Genomic DNA, 20,327 nt, shown 5'->3' on the forward strand with positions numbered 1-20,327 from the left:
TCACCGTCGGTCAATCTGTTTGGTTGGAAAACAAAAATAAAACAAAACCCAAAACAACTTTATTTGACAAAAGACAAAAACAAAACTTATTTACAGTAGTTTTCTGCTCAAATTATTCAATGGGATAACTGTGCTAAATCTCCTCCCAGTTTACCTCAAGACCAAACCAAGCAGAGGCTGCCCGGCCCCAGCCTCCCTATCTTGCGCAAGAGGGGGAAGGCCAACCAGAATCCAGCAGCATGGCTCCCGCACCCCTCACCTTCACTGCTCAGTGCACTGTGGGAAGGAAAAGTCCCAGTCCAGCCCAATATACTTTCATTCTCCTGCTACAAGCATTTTGCAACAGTCACACCAGTCCTGGGCTCACAGGCATGGGTAGGGTGGAAGAGGCTGGGCAAACAGCAGCGTCAACTAATCTTGAAGCTGCCATGTTTATCCTTCCCCAGCTGGGCCCTGGGAGGGTGAGGATTCTTTATCCCCTTCCCACCCACCCCCGGGCACACAAGGAGAGGGCACAGGAGTTGGGGGAGAGACAAGACAGAGAGCCTAGGTAACTTGCCCACTCAGAGCAAAGCTACCTCTCCTTAAATACTAATCTTCACTCCCAAAGTAAGGGGTGGGCCCGAGCCACTCAGAAGTGAGGGCGCCTCCCTTGGGATCGAACACCTGTTTCTGCCTTTTCTCCTGGCCAGGCCTAACCAAGGCAGCGAACAATCCAGTAACTCTTCCCCTTGGGCCTGGACCTGGCAACCTAAGGAAACTACAGGCTGGGGCTCCTGACCTGTCTTTTGGCCCAGGGACAATGTCAATTTGAACAAAAATATTTTGGCTAATAATCTAGGATTAGTGTTTCTTAGGATATACAAAGATGGGGTATATTCCTGTCAAACGCAGTCGGCAATGAAACGGAGGGAAAAAAACAACGGGGAGGGAGGAGATAAGACATACTGTGATCTGTTTCACTGTGAAGGTCAGGGCAGGGGCCTCTGACACTCCACTGTGAAGAAAGGTGCAACACCAAGACACTCCCGGGGCAGGCCTCACACCTTCCAGCCCCAGCCTCCTCTGAAGGCAGTTCCGCAGGCAGCCAGGGGCGCTCTTCCCTGCTTCCTCCAGGAATTCTTTCCTGCCACCATTGGGGGAAAACCTGCCAGTAGATGGAGCTTTTGACATTCTGGCCCCACTAATCCAAGTTCCTAAAGGAATCCAAAACTCAGACCACAGGGCAAAGCTTTCAAGAATAAAGGGGAAAATATTAAAGAGGAAAAAGAAACCCACAAGAAAACAAATCCTACTGCCTCAGTCTAGCTTATTTCTCCCACCCCCTAAAAGTACAGTAAAAACAAAAATAGAAAAAAAACACCTCTCTGGTTTTTATCCTCCTTCTCTGCTCTACGCCTAGAAGGTTTGGTCAGATTCTCTGTTGGCCCTTCTCTGGCTCTGGCTTTATTCCCCTCTGCACCTGATACAGAAAAGCCAAAGCCTGTATACACTTTTTCCTCCTTTTCTTAGTAAACCAAACCAACAATAAAACAGCCATTTGGAATTTTGCAGAGATGTAGCTGGTCCCCAAAATAAAAATACTTGTAAAACAATCACCTGTTGCAATGGTGGATCATTCCCAGTTCATCTGACTCCATCACACAACACACTCTTCTTCCCCATTAACGCAAACCACAGCAAAAAGGGAAAAATGAACACAAAGTTTAGCAAAAACCTAAACATTCAACTGGAGTCGGTTCTGTGACATCTGCTGGGTTCCTCTTTTCTTTTGTTCACACTTATAAACTTGGAATATCCACAATTGGCTTAACAGAGAGGCCGGCTCAGGAGCAACTTGGACCCAGCACAGGCCTGAACTTGGCAGGTTTTCTGTGCCCAGCCCAGGGAAGCAGGCTGGAACAAAGGTGTCCTGCAGATTCTCTGGAGAAGTAGCAGCAGCACCATGCCCGTCTCCACGCTCTTGGACTCCTCACCTGAGGAGGCCTGGAGAAATGGCAGAGTCAGAAGAGGAGAGCTCTCCGTCACAGTGCAGTGACACCAGCTGGTGTCTTCCTGCTGAAGACCTCTGGACAGAGGAGATGATCCTGATGTTTGGCAGTGATCCAAAGAAAACCCTCTGCATGAAAGGGAACCAAAACAGAAACCCAGGACAGCTGGCTTGAGCCTTGAACACCCCTGTTGGCAGATGCCTACTTGGGGTTTTCAGAGACTAGGGGGATGGGAGTGTGCAGTAATGGGGGCGACGGGTCCTGCTGCTTCTGAAGCTCCATCTCAGCAGCCCTCTGTAGTGCCACCTCCACCAGCAGCTGGAAGCTGCTGAAGTCCTCCTTGTCCTGCTCCGGGGGTGTGGGTGGTGGTGTGTTGAAGAGTCCACCTGTGGGGCTTCCGGCTTCGGCCCTGGTCAGCAGGGTGAGGGTGTTACCAGGGGTCACCAGGGATTTGGTGGGCTCCAGCTCCCCTTGTGGGAAGGGGGCTGCTGGTTTTTCCCCCTGGCCCGAGTGGAGCGGCACAGAGCACACAGACAAGGAGAGCACATTGGTGGGGGCCGGTACAGACACAGCCAGCACCGAGGGGCTGCTGCCACGGGGGAGGGCCACATCTGAGGCCTTGCCTCCACGGCGGGAAATGGTGTACTGGTTGGGGTCTTGGCCGTCCTTCCGAAGCATGTCAGGGAGAAGTCGCCGCCGAGCGTTGATGAACCAGTTACATATCTGGAATGAGTGTTAAGAGGCTGTGATCAGTTCACTCAAAATCTCCTATGAAGCACCTATGTCAGGCCCCAGAATATAGCGGCAAACAACACACACACACAATTGAATATATAAATTGCAACTCTGATTCAGCCAATGAAGGAAGTGCTGCTGGAGATAATAGTGGGAAGACCCAATCTAGTCTTTGTGGGATCAGGGTGGTATTCTCTGAGGAGATGGCTCCTAAATTGAGATCTGAAGGATGAGTAGTAGTTTAGGTGAGAGGCAGGAAGGGAGAGGAACATTCAGTTGAGGAAAATGAACCTCTCAAAAGACCCTGTACCAGGTGGAAGCAGAGTGCCTACAAGGAACTCACAGAAGGCAGGCCTGTATGGCTGGAGCTCAGAGTGGTAACTATAGGTTACCTCTATGGTGGGGATTTGGTTCTTTATTCTAAGGGTATTAAACAAAGGAGCAACTTGCTATGTGGAGAACAGAGTGGAAGCAGAGAAGAAGTAGTTCAAGTTATACTAAGGGAGGTGATGAGATGACAAATGTTTGATCTATTTGGGAAACTGAAAATGAGAGGACCTGCTGCCCAGTGGATATGGTGGTATGAAAGAGGAGAGGGGACAGTGCAGAGGATGATTCACTCCTGAATTTCTAGAGCAGAGTCTTGGTACAGGCCACAGAAATACCACGGGATTGTCAGGTAGAGAAAATTGATGTTTCCAAGGATCACTGGCTCCAGCTGAATGTGCATTCAACCAGCATCCTTAAGTTGTTTTTCCTACATGCTGTTAAGAAAGCTGCCATTTAATCTTGACCCCCATTCCCATTTAATTTCACTGTTTAGATCAATCTTTTTGAACTCTGCATCAGGCATGAAATTTCTCACTCTTAAATGTTATTCTGCAAAGCCAAGACACCTAGCACCCTGACCCACATCTGTCTGGATTCTTTTCTGAGAGATTTTACTTAGGTATTTTTAGAGTGTGTGGAAGGGAGGGAGAAAGAGGGAAACATTGATGTGTGAGAGATACATCAGGGTTGCCTCTCACATGCCCCCAACTAGGGTCGTGGCCTGCAATCCAGGCTTGTGCCCTGACTGGGAATTGAACCGGTGACCTTTTGGTTTGCAAGCCAGCGCTCAATCCACTGAGCCACCCACACCAGCCAGGGCTGTGTGGATTCTTTTTAATAGCTTCAGAACTCTCCAACCCAGCCTTCTTCACTGGTTGTCACTTCTTCTAAAATGCAATGCTGTTATTCCTGTTCTAAAAAACTGCCATGTCTCTTACTGCCTACAAATTCAAGTCTAGACACCCAAGCCTGGGTGTTAAACCCTCCTCTTAAACCGCCCTTGCATTCTTTGGCATGTGAAATTGCTCACCAGCCCTTCATAAGGCTCTGTGCTTCCCCCCGCCCCCCTTTTTTTTAGTAGCTCCATGCCTTTTTGCACATCAGATTTCTTCTTTCTGAAATGCCATCTTTTCCACCTGAGAATGGCTACTCCTCTAAGTCTTGGTTGATCTAAGATATCAGTGATAAGGCCTGAGCGGAGGAAATGGATTCAAAACATCGCTCTCTTCGCCTATGGCTGGTACAGGGCCTGGCAGTGTCTTTTCATACATGAATGAATGACACCATGAGGGGAGAGAGCTACTCAGGAAAAGTGTGAATAGTTTCTGCATACCCAAGAGCAGCAGGCCCTCATCGTGGCATCCTTCTCGACCATCTAAAAGATCAACCACTCATACCCTCTTTTCTCATTTACTCCTAATGGCCTGGAGATACAGCGAGAAAGATCCTGCAATAGCTCACCTGAGCATTATATTAAAAGTTATGTATTAGACTAGGAAACTTTCTTAGCTGCATGGCTGGTTTAAGGTCATAAAAACAAACCCGTTTTATAGCACTAACCCTGCCCTGGCTGGTGTGACTCAGTGGATTGATGGAGTGCCCCCCTGAAAACCAAAGGGTCACTTGTTCAATTCGCAGTCAGGGCACATGCCTGGGTTGCAGGCCAGGTCCCCAGTTGTGGGTGCATGGGAGGCAACCACACACTGATGTTTCCTTCCCTTTCTCGCCTTTCTCTAAAAATAAATAAAATCTCTTAAAACAAAGAAACATTAACCCTTTCCTTAAACAGGCAAATACAACCTCCTACCATTTTTTCCAGTCACTGTCCCTCTTGGCTGCTACTGGAGGGGCCACCAAAGGAGAAAAACTGCTTAATAACTTTCTCACCATTGCAAAAATAGCACAAGAGAAGAAACATTAGAAACTGGGCATGGGGCATGATGGGTGTAGCCTAGTAGGTGTCCGCCCATCTGGGCATCTTTCTGGGAGCTTTCACTGAGAAGTTTACCAATAACTGCCATTTACTGAGCACTGAACATCTACGCAATTCTCTTTTCATAGTTACATCAGCTCTGAGTTCGATCAATTTCCATTTACTTGTGAACATACTTCCAGCTCAGCCTGGAAAAGTCAGGCAGGATGCCGCCTCCAGCCAGGGACCCCCCCCCCCAAAAGCCTGGGCCATTGGATCTGGAGGAGCAGGAGCCCCTCCTCTGAGTCTCTCTCAAGCTGTCACAGGGCCTCAGAACCCAGCTTATTTTGTTCATCAAAACAGGTTAGAACTTCTAACTTTCCTGTTGCTCTCCCTTGCAAGGTTTTGTGCTCTAATACTGCTGAGCACAGAATATTTACTATGAGCCAGGCTCAGTTCTTGGTGCAGGTGATCCCTTTGTGAATTAGACAGACATGCACTCTACCCTGTGGCGTTTACAGCCATCTAGTTGTGGAGACTGGCAATGAATAAACACGGTAAATAGTTGCCAATAAGTGCCAGAAAGGAAACAGACAGGAATAAAAGGGTAGCATATAAAGAGCCACTTCTGTAGACAAGCGGTCTCAGAAGGCCGAGACCTAAAGAATAAGAAAGCCAACCATATAGAAAGCTGAGAGAAGAATGTTTTAGAGGGAAATGTCAAGGTCCTGAGGCAGGAAAGGGCTTGGTTTGAGGATCTGGCAAAAGCAGGCAGGGCTGCTACCACCAGGCCAGAACACCATGGTAAAAGACTCAAGGGCCCAACCAGGGTGTCCAGCCTGCAGCCCACAGGCCTCATGAAGCTCATCAGGATGGCTATGAACGTGGCCCAACATAAAAACGTAAATTTATTTAAAAACATTATGAGGTTTTATTGTGATTACATGTCACAATATATTTAATGTGTGGCCCAAGACAACTGTTCTTTTTCCAGTGTGGTCCAGAGACACCAAAAGGTTGGACACCCCTGGAAACAGTGGCTTGGCCTAAATTCCACTCCAGGTCTTGCTCCTAGTCCCGTCTTTCCTCTCCTCTCAGCTTATTAACAGGTACTTACAGAGCACGTAACAGCTACTGTAGGAGGAAGAAAAGACAGGAACCCCCTGTCCCTCACCTCCTGTGTGCTGAGATGCTGGCAAGTTTGGGCTGCCACAATGCGCTGTGTTACTCAAAACACTCCTCTAATATTTGCTGAATGGATCAAAGCCCAGCTCTCCTCAGGGCTCTTGAATCAGTTCTACCCCTGCCTGTCACCCTTCTTGGCCCATATCCAGGCAAGCCCTGGAAAGATGGAAAGGATACCATCTTTCTATGTCTGCCTCTATATCCAGCTGAACGGCTAGCCACCTATGAAAGGAACTGGTACCTGGAGTTGGCACGGGTCTTTGCCCAGCGGGCCATAGCTGCATCCATTCCCCCCAAGTGATCCAAGGATAGCACTAGGCCCCTGGCCCTGCAGGGATGGAAAAGCTCCTGGGTAGGGTAGAGCCAGAGCCTTCCTGTGGGCCGCCCTTCTCTTCCTCCTCTGGTCTGCCTGGAAAGATCCTGCCCCTGGGGTTCTCAACTCATCCCTTTTAATCTTTATTGTCCAACCAGTACTACTGAGCACACACACAACTGCAGGCATCAGCAGACACTGGGCGAGCTGAATCCTGGCTAGGGTTGCAAGGATCTCCAAGGATAAAGCTGAACAGCTGGGCTCAGTGAAGGAAGGGAACTAAGTACCCTGGATACCAGGTTATCACGTCAGCCATCTCACTTACATTTTGTTTAATCTGCATATATGCCTGTAAGGGTAGTGAACAGTGACCCCAAAGTACCAAAAGGAGAACTGGAACTCAAAAAATGAAAGAATTTGCTAAAGTCATACAGCCTGAGTACAAAGCTAGGATTCAAACCCAGGTCTCCTGGCTTTAGGGCCTCTGCTGCTATTCTTTTTTTTTTTTTTTTTTTTAAGATTTTATTTATTTTTGGAGAGAGGAGGACAGGGGGGGAAAAGGGAGAAACATTGATCTGAGAGAGAAACATGGATCAGTTGCCTCTTGTACATGCCTGACCAGGGACGGAACTTGCAATCCGGGCATGCCCAGACCAGTATCAACCAGGACCGTTTGCCTTCTGGATGTCTCCCAACCAACTGAGCCACACTGGTCAAGGCCCCACGGCGATTCTTACTCTGCTTTGCTGTGTCTTACCACACAAAGGAATAACCATTATCATAATCCTAAAAGCAAACACTTGTAGAAACAAAACATATCAGGTGTTGTTCTGAACATTTCCCATTTAATTACTCATTTAATCTTCAACAGCTAATGAGACAGGTTCTGTGATGATCTCCATTTTATTTGAACTCTTGAAAAAACAGAGGCCCTGATCAAAGAGATTCAGTAACTTACTCAAGGTCACAAGTGCAAATGGATCTGGTCCAAACCGCCTGCTTCCAGGCAGGTGAAAAGGACTCAAGAGAGTCAACCAAAGCCTTTCCTCCTTGTTCAGTTACTTCCATCCCTCAGTCCGCAGCTGCCTCCTCAGTTACCTGTGCTACCGAAGAGCGCTGCACCTCTCCACCTCACCGGCCACGCCCGGGTGCAGGGGAAACAGATGAGGGACCTGGATCAAGCCAGGTAGGGATGGGTGTTTTTGTCAAGAAAGCAGCGTTGGGGAGGGGAGCCTGGGCGTGTCCTAGCAGCTGTGTGGGCATCTAGCCCCTAGCTACAGCTCCCATTTTGGCTTAAAATCCTGAGAACAGCAGAAACACCCCACCACCAACATATTCTCCCACACACTCACCCTGGTCTGCAGAAAACTTGGCAGAATACTGTCTGTTTTGTCTTCTCATCCAACAGAAATGCACAGCTGAGGGGGGCTGGGGAAGGGCAGAGGGCCTGTGTACGTCCCCAGTACCAGCTGTGATAACAGGCTATCAGGATTTTCTGTAGCCCCTTCCAGCTGCACGACCCATGCCTAAGTCAGGAAAGGGGCACGTGGCCCGCCCCCACTCTAGGTCCTTGGGGAGGTGGTGGGAGAATGCCAAGGTGAATTCTGTGACTGATGTGGCAAAACACAGCCTGGGTGCCTGCCTGAAAGCCTGTCTCTAGCATAAAGGAAGGCTCTGTCTGAAAGGCTGTTGCCCTGTCCATTTTTTTTTTCCTTTTTTTTTAATCACAGAATGAGATGAAGGACGCGGGAGGAATCACTGTGGCAAATGGGAGTGGGAGGGACACCAAGAAGCTGTGAAGGCCATGAGGATCAGAGCAGGGCATCTGACACAAGTGCTTTCATTTCAGTGTCTTTTCAGCTGTGAACGGTAGACTCTAAAGAGCAGAGGGGAGTGAAGGTATGGAGGGACCTTTCCCGAACTTCATAGTACCTCCATGTGTTGTAACCAGCTGCATCCGAGCACGCTGGCTGTATTACAATCACCTGGAGGGGGATTTTAAGAGACAGCTATTTCTCATTTGTTTAATATGTTTGGTGGGGGTAGGAGCGAGTCAGGAATGTGTTAAGTTCCCCAGAGTTCTGCTACCCAAGCTTATGAACCCATGGTTTAATCCACCAGTTTAACCTGGCCTTGTGGGCAAACCCCTTTATTTAAGCAAAAAAAGCTTACAGAGAAGATCAAAAAATATACAAAGAGATGAGAAAGTAAGGAGACAGCCCTGGTTGGTGTGGCTTAGTGGATTGAGCACCGGCCTGTTAACCAAAAGGTCACTGGTTCGATTCTAGCCAGGTCACATGCCTGGGTTTTGGGCTGGGTCCCCACTTAGGGGCAAGCAAGAGGCAACTAATTGATGTTTCTCTCACACATAGATGATTCTCTCCCCTTCTCTTTCCTCTCTCTCTGAAGAAAACATGGGGAGACAGAGGTTACCAGCAGGAAAAACGGGGAGGCAGCTAGCTTTGGTGCAGAGGAAGGAGATCAGCCTTGCCCAGAGCACACCTTGCCACAGAGCAGGCCACCACAGCCTCTACAGCAGGCTCCCTTCCTGCCCAACTCCCCAATACCAGAGGGACTGCTGCCCCTACTTCCCCATTCCTTCAAGTCCCCCTTCAAATGCTGCTCCCCGAGAGAAGCCTTTCCTCCAGACACATATTGGTCTTTTAAATGATGTCTTCCGTCCTCTCCCCGATAGCCCAGGGCAGGGCAAGTTCCTGTTCTACCGCTGTGTTTCCAGCACAGAGCACTGGGCCTGGTGCAGAGAACAGCCCTAGTCAGTATCACAGAGTGAAGGGATGGGGCCTGACCCTCCCTGCCACGCTTCCCTCCCCTTCCCCACCCCACTGGAAACCGCGGCTCAGACACCCCAGCAATAAAGTGGGCTTCGAGGGGGTCACAGGAACCTGTGAAAATCCTTCACAAATGACTTTTTTGTTGTTGGTCTCACCCTCCCAACTGCCTAGCCCTGGGCAAGTACCAGCAAACCAGTTAGTTAAATGACTCATTGACTTGCTAATGAGATCGCTCATGGGCAGTTAAAAGAGACAATCAAAAGCAATGTCCCCAAGGAGAGGAAAACAGGCCTTGGCAAAATGCTGATACTTGCTGAAGCCAGGTGATTGGTACCAGGGGTGCATTAGATTAAAATATTCTCTTTTGAGGGTATCTGCAAATGTTTTTAATAAACAATGAAATTTTAAAAGTACAGGCAAAACAGATGCACCCAGGGACTTAAGCCCACTTTTCCGTATTGATGCGCCATATTTCCTTCCTTCTGAGGTCCTGCCTATTGGCATTCCCAACACTGTATCTTCATTTTCTGTCACTTCAACTGTTATTTACAAAGCACCTACCACATACAAGGCACTGAGCTAAACACGTGGGATATAGTGATAAATGAGACCACTCAAGGGTCCAAATGTTGACCCAGTCCCAGTGGTGTGGGAAGGCACAGATGCTCCAAGGGGTGGGAGTCAAGTGGTTTGCGGTATTGATCAGTGAGGCCAGAATGTGGAGGGGAGGTGCCACGGATGAAGCCTGTGCTACGCAGATGGGGCAGGTGATGCTGTCATCATTAAGTTGGCAGGAGCACTGAAGAGTTGGACCAGGATAGAAAACAAGCCATATTCCAGAAATATTTAATGGGTCTGTTTAGGAATTGGTGACTGATCGATCACAGAAGCTTGAGAAAGAGCTATCCAGGAGCACTCTCAGGAAGGGAAGGAACCAGCTTGGAGATGTTATCAGTCACCCATCAGGGAACGTGAGGCTTGTGGAGGTGAGACCTCCAAGCAGAGGTGTATGTATGCTGAAGATTCACAGCAGTTTCCACCTAAGACTGCCAGGTGGTCCCCACAGCTTTTTATCTGTCAGCATGACTCTAGGGCAGGGTGGCCACAGAATGCCTCCCATCAGAGGATGCCGGGATCCAGCCTGGCCTTGTCAGAAGTCTCCAGCTGATGCCTGCCCCAGACATACAATCCTCGAACGTGGGGGTCTGGAGGTATGCTGTCCTAGGGAGCAGCTAGTTCTCCACAAAACCGCTGCGGCTTTGTGTTTCTGTTCGGATTATGATAGGAGTGCCATGGCGCCCTGGCAACCCAGACACGCTCTACTCCAGACTCAGTGCCTCTGCTCCTCCATACCACAGCCCTGTCAGCCAGACACTGCCCATTTTACAGTGATGCAGTTAGATGGAATCGTATTGGTTTTACATTAATTTACTTTGGAAGACTTTATTTTATAGTTGTGTATAAGAGCAAAAGCAAGACTTTACCCAGTTTTCAGTTTGTACATGCTTAAGTGATGTGGTAACAAAAGTATTTTCCTCTAAAAGGCGATGGCACATTACTCAGATTTGAGAAACAGTGTCTCTGACAAAAATCAATTTCAATACAGTGACAACTGCTTTGAGGGTACAGGTGTGAAGCACGGTGAGAATGTATAGCAGCGGCCTGAAACCTAGGCTGCAAGAGTCAGAATGGTTTCAAAAGAAAATGCCTAACAAATGGAGTGAGTCGAGTTCAGAAAAGTTAGAAAGAACCCAAGGGAGGAGGCCTGGAGGCCCAGGCGGCGCAAGGGCCCCGGGGACAGAAGAACTGAAAGCTGGGGTTGCTAAGTACCTTGGAGTTTGGACTATTTCCTGAGGTCAATAGGGTCTGTGCAGTGTGCGCAGCAACCAGATCTGCACTTTTGTGTTCAAGAGATTAGACTGAAGAAACAAGGCTGGAGGCAGGAAGACCACCAGAGGCTGTCTGGGTAACAATACTGGCTACCAGGGTCCAGACTTTGGCCTGTGAGTTCAAGTCTACCCTTCTAGGAGGCCTTTTAACGCTCCAGGGAGGCTCTTTGTTATCTTCTTTCTGTCCCAGCAGTGATCACTTTTTGCAAACATCAGTGGTCAAGTCTTTCCTGCTGTTCCATCCCAAACTACATATTCCTTGAGGCAGGAATTAGTCTCTTTTCTGTCTGGGATCCCAACTCTGCCCAGCACAGAGCCGGGCACAGCAGGGTGCTTGTTAGTACATTGTATCTTACAAGCACCCCACTGTGCCCACTACTGTATCTGACACCTGGGGTCAGTCCAAGACCTATGATCTAGGACAGATGAGAATGAAAAGGAGAGTAGAGGCACCCACTCAGAGCCCCACAGCTCATGGTGAGTCCTGGATGCTTCTCCATCCCGCCGCCTCCCTTTTTCAGAAGAGGAAACACGAGGCTCAGTGAGGAGGTAGTGACATGGCCAAGGTCCAGGCTTCCTCTTGGGGAGAAGATGGGCTCTGAGTCAGGATCTGTAACGCTAGAGCCTTCCTTGTAGACAGACTCCAATTAGCCACTGCCCAGAGGATGTAAGTCAGGTGACAGGCGTTCTGAGGACTGAATACTCACCATGAGACTTCGCGGAGTGGGGACAGGAGCTGGGAAGATCTGGGAGGTTTCAAGTGGGGTGAGAGAAGGAAGGAGAACCCATACTATGGATTGAAGTGATGGGCTGGGAAAGGACAGAGGTGGAAAGGGAGGCATAGGGTGGGCACTTGCTAGGCTGAGGCCCTGCTCTGTGTTTCATCCGCAGGTGAGAGACAAACCTGGGGCAGTCCAGGCTGTCCTGCCTCAGCGCCATGAAAACAGAACAAAACATCAGTATGTCAGCCATAGAGGCAATTCCTCTAGGCAAAGAGATAATACCTTGCACTTTGACAAAAGGCACATAACATAGTCTTTTGAATGTGCTCGAAGCACTTTCACATCCAGTTCTGAATCTGTCCCTCAGAACAGTTCAGTCAGGACTGTAACCCCCACTTTACAGATGGGGAAATCAAGATGTGGTCCACAGCTTCGATGTGGCAGAAATGGGTTTTGAACTCAGAATCTCTGACTTCTGCGCTTTCCTTGATGGTGGTTCCAACTCCATCTTAACCACAATACAGATCACCAGCTTTCTACCACAACCAAGTCACCATCCAAGCACCACTCTGGGGCGGGCTGGGGGCCAAATCCCAGACACAGTGCAATTTATTCTCACTTCCTACGGCCTCCAATGTTAGTGGTGACACCTAGACATTAATAACGACTCCTTCCTTCAGAACTCTCAAATATTTGAAATCTAGCTGCAGTGACCTCGTCACTGTCCTCCCTTAAGGCAGGGAGAGTGGGTGTCCTCATCTGACCAAAGAAGAAACTGAGGCTGAGAAGGAAATGACCAGCCTTAGGCCACACAGTGAGTCAGTGACAGGGTTGGGATAGGACCAGAACCCAGGCCTCCTGCTTCCCGCTCCCACCCCCCTTACCTGCAGCACAGATAGGTTGGTTTGCCCAGAAAGGCTCAGCTTCTCCTGCTCAGAGGGGTAGGCATTGTAACGGTGCAAGTACAGCCAGTCCCGGAGGATCTTCACTGACTCCTTGGGCAGATTCCCTCTGCGCTTCCTCTTGCCTGCCAGGGAGAGGAGGCCTTCATCCTCACCCAGATCACTGTCTGACATGGTGTCTAGGCGCTAAGCCTGGAACAAGTGACAAAGAGGATGGGACATTATTACCATGGACTGCCATTTATTCTCTTTCTAGTCTCCAGACACACCAGAACTATGACGAAACTGCAATTCATAGTCTCAGGCCATACCACAGCGTAGGTAGGCAAGCTAGTAGGGATGAGTCCAAAATGCCTCTACTTCAGTAGATGACTACTGAACAAAATGGCAGCTCATTTTTTTTTTTAATTAAAAAAGTTTCAATTACAGTTTACATTCAGTATTATTTTGTATTAGTTTCAGGTGTACAGCATAGTGGCCAGACAGTTATATACCTTATAAAGTGTTCCTGTAAATGGCAGCTCATTTGTAAGAAGTACCAGGCTAGAAATAATTACAGCTTCCATGGAGGTCTGTTTTCCATGCTTTGTACTGAGAACTTTCCATTTATCATCTCATTCAATCCTCATAAAGCCCTTGTAAGGGAGACACTACTATCATCATCATTTTATAGATGAGCAAAGCAAGGCCCAAAGAGATGAAGAAGGCCATTCATGATACTGTGCCTGTTAAACAGAGTTACCATGTGACGCAGTAATTTCACTGCTAGGTATCTACCCAAAAGAAATGAAAACCTATGTCCACATAAAAGCTTGTATACAAATGTTTATAGCAACATCATTCATGATAGCAAAAAGCATCTATCAACAGATGAATTAATAAATAAAATGAGGTCTAGCCATACAGTGGAATATTATGTGGCTATAAAAAGACTGAAGTCCTGCTCCATGCTACAATGTGGATGAATCTTGAAAATATTATACTAAGTGAAAAAAACACATGACAAAGAACACATATTATATAATTCTATTTTAATGAAACACCCAGAATGGGCTGGAAGTGGATAGAAGGGTGATACCTAAAAGGTATGGAGGTTTTTTTAGATGATAAAAATGTCCTGCCCTGACTGGTATGGCTCAGTGGATTGAGCACCAGCCTGCGAACCAAAGGGTAGCTGGTCTGATTCCCAATCTAGGGAGCCTGCCTGGCTTGCAGGCCAGGTGCCCCAGTTGGGAGCGCAAGATTAGCACCACACATTGATGTTTCTCTCCCTCTCTTTCTCCCTTCCCTCTCTAAAAATAAATAAAACCTTTAAAAAAAGTTCTAAAATTGACAGTGGTAACGGTTGCATAGTTGTGAATATACAGTTCATCCTTGAACAATGTGGGGGGTAGGGGTGCCAAGCCACAAACAGTTTAAAAACTGCCAAATAATTTTTGATCCCCTCAAGATTTGGTTGTCCATTGCTATTAACAGGGGATTGGTTCCAGGAACCCCTGGTGGATACCAAAACCGGTGAATGCTCAAGTCCTCTATATAAAATAAGTCAATGCATCCATGAACCTCAAACTACAAATGGGAAAACAGTACAGGTATTTATTTTTTTAAAAAAAATATGCATAAGCGAACCTACAGCCTAAACCCATGTTGTTTAAATTTCAACTGTACTAAAAACCACTGACTTGTTCACTTCAAATTGGTAAGTTCTATGGTATGTAAATTATATCTCAATAAAGCTGCTATAAAAAAAATCCCTCACATCCAGGATATAGCATACATAGCATAGTGGGTTTGAACCAAGGTAGTTAGCTCTCATAAGCCTACTCCATATCATCTTGCCTCCCAGGTCTCTCCAAGACCCAGCAAGGGTCAGGAAACTAGCAATCCACGTAACATTTACTGTGCACCTACTGTCTACCCTGCAGAGAGTGTCAGGCCATCCCTGCTAGTTGTCTCTCAGACATTCTCCTTTGTCATGTAGTTCCTAGCCTGGTGCCAGGATCAACTCTTTTAAGAAACCCCAATAAAGAGAATGGCAGGGTTCTGGTTCCTCTACTCCACCCTGGCTGTGTAACTTTGGCCAAATGTCATCCCCTCTCTGGGCTTGTGCCCCCTCTTCAAATGAACGATGTTTCCCTAGACAACTGAATTCAGTTGCTCAGCCCCCTGACAAACTTCTTGTTCACACATGCAAAAGAGATTTACATTTTAAAACCAAAAGTTCCAAGCCAAGCTGATGCTAGAATCTAAAGGCTCCTCCCTCCTCAGCCTTTAACAGCTCCCGAGCAGGCTGGGCCAACAGACTCTGGCATTTCCCAGGTTTTGTTTCCTAGACTTGGGCCAGAGCCCAGATAACTGGGCTGGCGAGGCCAGGCTTTCGAGGGAAGGGTCTACCCTCCCAGCCAGGCCACCTGGAGGTGAGACAGGCATTGATTAGAAGTGCCACAACTCAGAGCACCAACAGCCTGACTGCTTTCTGAGGTCAGGTGTCTGGAGTTTAGTTGGCCAGGGCAGTTGGGCTCTGGGCTCTGGGACGCATCCCTGGCAGGCTGTGAGTTTACTAAAGGTTATATGTACAAATTCCAACCTGGATGTCATCCAAGTTCCAGTCTGCAGGATTCCAGAGTGTCCTGCACCCAGCCCGCCTACAATCTGGTGAGATACCCCACAAATACACCGCACACTCATACCAGGCAACCACTCATAACTGACACCAACTCCTCGCTCAGCTCCTGGAACCCCCACGAATTTCACCGACAAATACAGCACACACAGAGTTTACAAATAAATCTTACTTCTAGCACCGATCAACTGGTACCCACAACCAGCCCAACTCCTGGATATAAGCCCACCCACGAACTCCAAACCGACCCGACCCGCCCACCCACGATCTCTCAGACGGGGAAAACTCCAGACGTCATCACACCAGCCATCAGTTCTTACCCTAACTGGCCTGAGGCAGCAAACTCTCGACACAACGCCCGGTGCACCCTACTACATACTCCACAACGCCGACCTGCAGCCACTCCCGCACGAACTTTCTGACAACTCTCCAGCCTGGCCGGACACTCCCCCGGGCCGCGCACTGGAGCTGCATTCCCAGCAGTTCACACAAAGCGCGCAACCTCCCCCGCGGCCCAGACCGAGGCAGAGCACATGGCTCCCGGGGCGGCAGGGAATCCGCCTGCGCTGGGGGCGCCTGCACCCCTCAGTCCCCAACCCCACATCAGACTCGGCGCTCCAGCTCACCCGCGGGCCCGCAATCTGGTGGGGCGAGGGGCTCTGGAAGAAAGAAAACTCACGTGTCTGTCCCGGGGCAGGAAAAAGTTTGGTTCCCACCCCCTTCCCCCGCAGCTCGGCGCTGGCTGACTCTTCGGGGCTCGGGGCTGGCCGAGCCTGCGCGCTCGGCTTTGTGCTCCGAATTCGGCCCGGAGGGGGAGGGGAGAGGAGGGGGCTGGGCTCCCACCTCCGCACCGCCCCCCCCCAGCCCTGCGCCCAGACTCCATGTTGGCCGCCCCCTACCCCGGAGACTGAGAGCTTCCCCCGTAGGGGGCTCGGCTCACGCTCCGCGTGCCCGAGGGTCCCCGCGCGCACAAACTTTCTTCGGGTCGCTGGCCCCCCGAGCCCCACTTCCTTGGCCCGCCTGGGAGTGACAGATGCCTCAGAGACAGACTTTCCTTTGTTTCAAAGGAAAGGGGAACTCGCGCGGGCTCCGGGCCCTCCCAGCTCCAGGCCCTTCCCGCTGCCCCCACCCGCAGCTGTCACTCTCAGTGGCCCCCACCCCCGCTCCGCCAGAGCGCGGCGGTGGGGGGGGGGGGCGACCGGCGGTTAGCAACGTGCACTTTTGAAACCAAACAAACCCGCCCCGCGCGCTCACCCCGGTCGGGGCAGGGGCGGCCCGTCTGCCGTGGTGGGGTCCTAAAGAGCTGGGTCCCCCCAAAAAGGTCCCCGAGCGAATTTTTCCCCTAGGGGGTGGGGCACCCACCGCCGGCCCCAGCCCGCACACTGCGGTCGGGACTCAAACACCAGAGCTCACACACCCACAATCGCACGCGCCAGGACGACGCCCCCTCCCCCGCCCGGCCAAAGAAAAAAACTTTCCAAGTTGTCCGCGCGCCCCCCGCCCCCATCTGCTCCGCTTCTACGGCCCGAACTAACTTTCCCGAGCGGCTTTTCCGTCCACGCGGCCTTGAGCTCGGTCCGGAGCGTCCTGGCAGGGGGCAGGGGGCGCTGGGGAAGCGCGCCGCGTACCTGCCGGGCCTGACACTCGGCCTGACAGCTCGCGGCTGGAAAGCACCTCGCGGCCTGACGTCAGATCCCCTCTCCTTCCCCCACCCCCCGCCCGCTCCTCGCCCTCCCCCACCCACCCTGAGGGAGAAAACAAACTTTGTGCGGAGCGCGTCGAGCTACGCCCACCCACTGCGGGGCGTGCCGGCGGCGGCGAAGGGCTTCGCCCCGCCCACCGCGCCCGGAGGGGGCGGGGCCGGGAGGGCACCTTCTTCCTGCGCCCACCCCCACCCTCAGGAATGCCACATGGCCTCCATGGAGGAGTGGTGGGAACCTTGACTAGAGATTGAGCCCTTAGGGGCAGGAAGGGGCCCATACCTCTTTTCGGAGAGCATTTCCGGAGCGCCTACTGTGTGCTTCACGCTGGGGGAGGGGGCCTCTGCTTGCAGGAGAAAATGCAAATTCCGACGTTTGTAAATTCGCTTCTCCACCAGGTTCTCCCACAGGCGGTGTGACTGTAAACCAGGGCTCTGAGAGGAAACTGAGGTCCACTTAGCCCAGGGATTTACCCCCAGCTAGTTAGGACCGGCTCTGGATGCGACTCAAGGGCCTTAGAGTCGGGTGGAAGGCTCCCTCGGACACCATCGCAAAGCCTGTAGCCCCAACGTCTAGCACACTAGTGGCGGCCTCAGGTAATATAACAGCTAACTCTGCGGGAGTGTTTGTAACACAAGAAGCTGAGCGAGACACTTGAGTTGTCTCTTCTCGTCTAATCCGGTTTATGGGGTTGGTGCTGTTATATATCAGCCCATGGTTTGCTTGTGAGTTTCAGAGACGTTCTTTTTGCCACACAGCCAACCAGTGTCATTCAGCCCAGGTGACTAGACAGCGGAGCCTAAGCCATGGCCTTGACGCCCTTGAGGGAGGTAGACCCCTGTCTAGGAGCTCCAGCACTCCTGGCTGGTTTCTTTTTCCTCTGACCCAACACCAGGACATTTCCGTGGGTCTTCCCCAAGCCTACCTGCTGACACTTTTCCCCTTCTCTTTGCTCACTCTACGTCCACTTACTATGAAATACCTGTTGACCAACCCTTCTAGAACCTTGGGGTAGAGGGAAGATCTTGTGTGCTACCCATCTCAGCCCTTGCCCCGCTCAACCCAGTCCTTGGCCCCGCCCAGCGCAGAGTCAGCCTAAATAAAATTGGGCAAGGCTCTTTGAGGGCCCCTGGTTCCTCTTCTGGACCCAGACATCTGAGACCCTTGAGCTTGGAAATAAGAAGCCTTGAAATGACTTTTGGTCTTAATAGCACTTTAACAATGGAGAACTCTGGGAACAAAAATTGAATTTTCTCCAAACAGGCCCTAAGCCAATACGAAATGCTGATTAAGTTACTGTTAAGCTGCACCTGGACTCCTCACTGAAGCCGAACTTCCCTGCAAACCCTTAAAACCTAGATGGCGCACTTACTCTCCTCACAGCAGCACCCAAAGTGTCAGTACCGTTACCCAGTGCTTTCCACTTTGCAGATAGGGAAGCCAAGGCCCAGGGTGGAGGTCCCAAACAATTTCTTTTTTTTTAATTGTTCCAATATTAAACAATTTCTTAGGGAAGGTGGTGTTTGGTCCACAGCTTTCTTAGAAAAACAAGAGCAAGGCTTGGGGAGTTTCAGATAAGAAGGACAAAACCCACTGAGTCCTGATCACTAGGATCACAGAGCATGTGTGGGATGGGGACCTTCGGAAGTGGGGCCTGGAAGTGAAAACAGGGGCGTGGCCAGGTGACCCTAGAGATGTGACTCTGTCCTTGGCACCTAGAACCAGGTATCATGCCCAAGAGCCAGACTGTCATTTTGGGGAAGCTGCTGGGGACATGGGCTTGAACCCAGAGACCTGCCCTACAAATTTGGCTACCAGGAGCCCCCTAGGCCAGTGCTTCCCCAGTCTCATGCTAGTTGAGGTGCCCTGGGACAATTGGAAGGAAGCGGCTCCTTTCTCTGCTTAGCCTGAAGCAGAGTTGCCTAGGAGCTGATAACCTAGGAGGAGCAGTTTCAGGAGTGCCTCCTCAGACTTCCTAGAGGGAGAGGAGCAAGGTTGTCAGGTAAACAAGACTGGTAGTGAGTCAGGATTTAGCATTTTAAAAAAGTGTTTTTCACCTTGGCTGGTGTGGCTCAGTAAATTGAGTGCTGGCCTGAGAACCACAAGGTTACTGGTTCAATCCCCGGTCAAGGCACATGCCTGGATTGCAGGCCAGGTCCCCTGTTGGGAGCATATGGGAGGCAACCAACTGTTCTATATATCTCCTTCCCTCTCTGTCTCTAAAAACAAATAATTAATTAATTATTATTATTTTTTAACAGTGGCTGGGTAGCTCAGTTGGTTAGAGCATCTTCCTGATATGCTGAGGTTGCAGGTGTGATCCCCCGTCAGGGCACATACAAGAATCAACCAATGGATGGATAAATAAGTAGAATGACAAACTGACGTTTCTTTTTTTCTCTCTCTAAAAATCAATCAATAAATTTTTTAAAAATAGGTGCTTTTTTAGGCCTGGCTGGTTTGGCTCAGTGGAATGAGCGCTGGCCTGCAGACCAAAATGTTGCTGGTTCGATTCCCAGTCATGCCTGGGTTGAGGGCCAGATCCCCCAATTGGGGACGAGAGGCAATCACACATTGATGTTTCTCTCCCTCTCTTTCTCCTTCCCTTTCTCTAAAAATAAATAAATATTTTTTTTAAATAGGTATTTTTACAGAACAGACTGATATCTGTCAAAGGGCAGGGGAGGTTCAGGGCTGGGTGAAAAAGGTGAAAGGATTAAGCAAAAAAAACCCCAAACTCATAGACACAGACAACAGTATGGTGATTACCATAGGGAAAGGGGAGTGGAGGGGAGGTAGAAGAAGGTGTTGCGGAAGATAAACAGTACAAGAAGGAGAAAAAGTTTTTTTATTCAATTAGTTGACATTCAATATTATATGAATTTCAGGTGTATAGCATAGTGGTCAGACATTTATGTAACTTAAGAAGTGATCTCATAAGTCTAGTACCAACCTGGCACCATACACAGTTACTACAATATCATTGACTATATTCCTTATGCTGTACTTTACATCCCCATGACTGTTTTGTAACTACCAATTTATACTTCTTAACCCCTTCACCTTTTCACCTAGCCCCTCTCCCATCTGGCAATCATTAGTTTATTTTCTGTATCTATGAGTCTGTTTCTGTTTGGTTTTTTAGATTCCACATATAAGTGACACGGTAAGATGTTAATTTTTATGGCCAAGTAATATTCCAATTATCTGTTGACGGGCTTCCGTAGGTTGCT

At 49.6% G+C, this 20,327-nt stretch overlaps 1 protein-coding gene across 1 annotated transcript; it reads right to left on the reverse strand.

The window, feature by feature from the left end:
- Positions 1-797: 797 nt before the first annotated feature.
- On the reverse strand, positions 798-17,025 carry TGIF2 (TGFB induced factor homeobox 2). The gene is made up of 3 exons (XM_054573793.1): positions 16,930-17,025; positions 12,754-12,963; positions 798-2,714 (listed from the first exon to the last, which is right to left on the reverse strand). Exons 2-3 carry the CDS (start codon positions 12,943-12,945, stop codon positions 2,193-2,195), a joined length of 714 nt encoding a protein of 237 aa, XP_054429768.1. The 5' UTR covers positions 12,946-12,963; positions 16,930-17,025; the 3' UTR covers positions 798-2,192.
- Positions 17,026-20,327: the final 3,302 nt, after the last annotated feature.

This window comes from Pteronotus mesoamericanus, unplaced genomic scaffold, assembly GCF_021234165.1.
Source record: "Pteronotus mesoamericanus isolate MK-2021 breed Mesoamerican mustached bat unplaced genomic scaffold, CSHL_Meso_final contig_25, whole genome shotgun sequence".
Lineage (NCBI taxonomy): Eukaryota > Metazoa > Chordata > Mammalia > Chiroptera > Mormoopidae > Pteronotus > Pteronotus mesoamericanus.

Coding starts and splice junctions, on each gene's coding strand:
- TGIF2 (XM_054573793.1), bottom strand. CDS start 12,945: ATGTCAGACAGTGATCTGGGTGAGGATGAAGGCCTCCTCTCCCTGGCA. Junction 2,715..12,753: donor CCAACCTATCTGTGCTGCAG/GTAAGGGGGGTG, acceptor CACTCATTCCAG/ATATGTAACTGGTTCATCAA.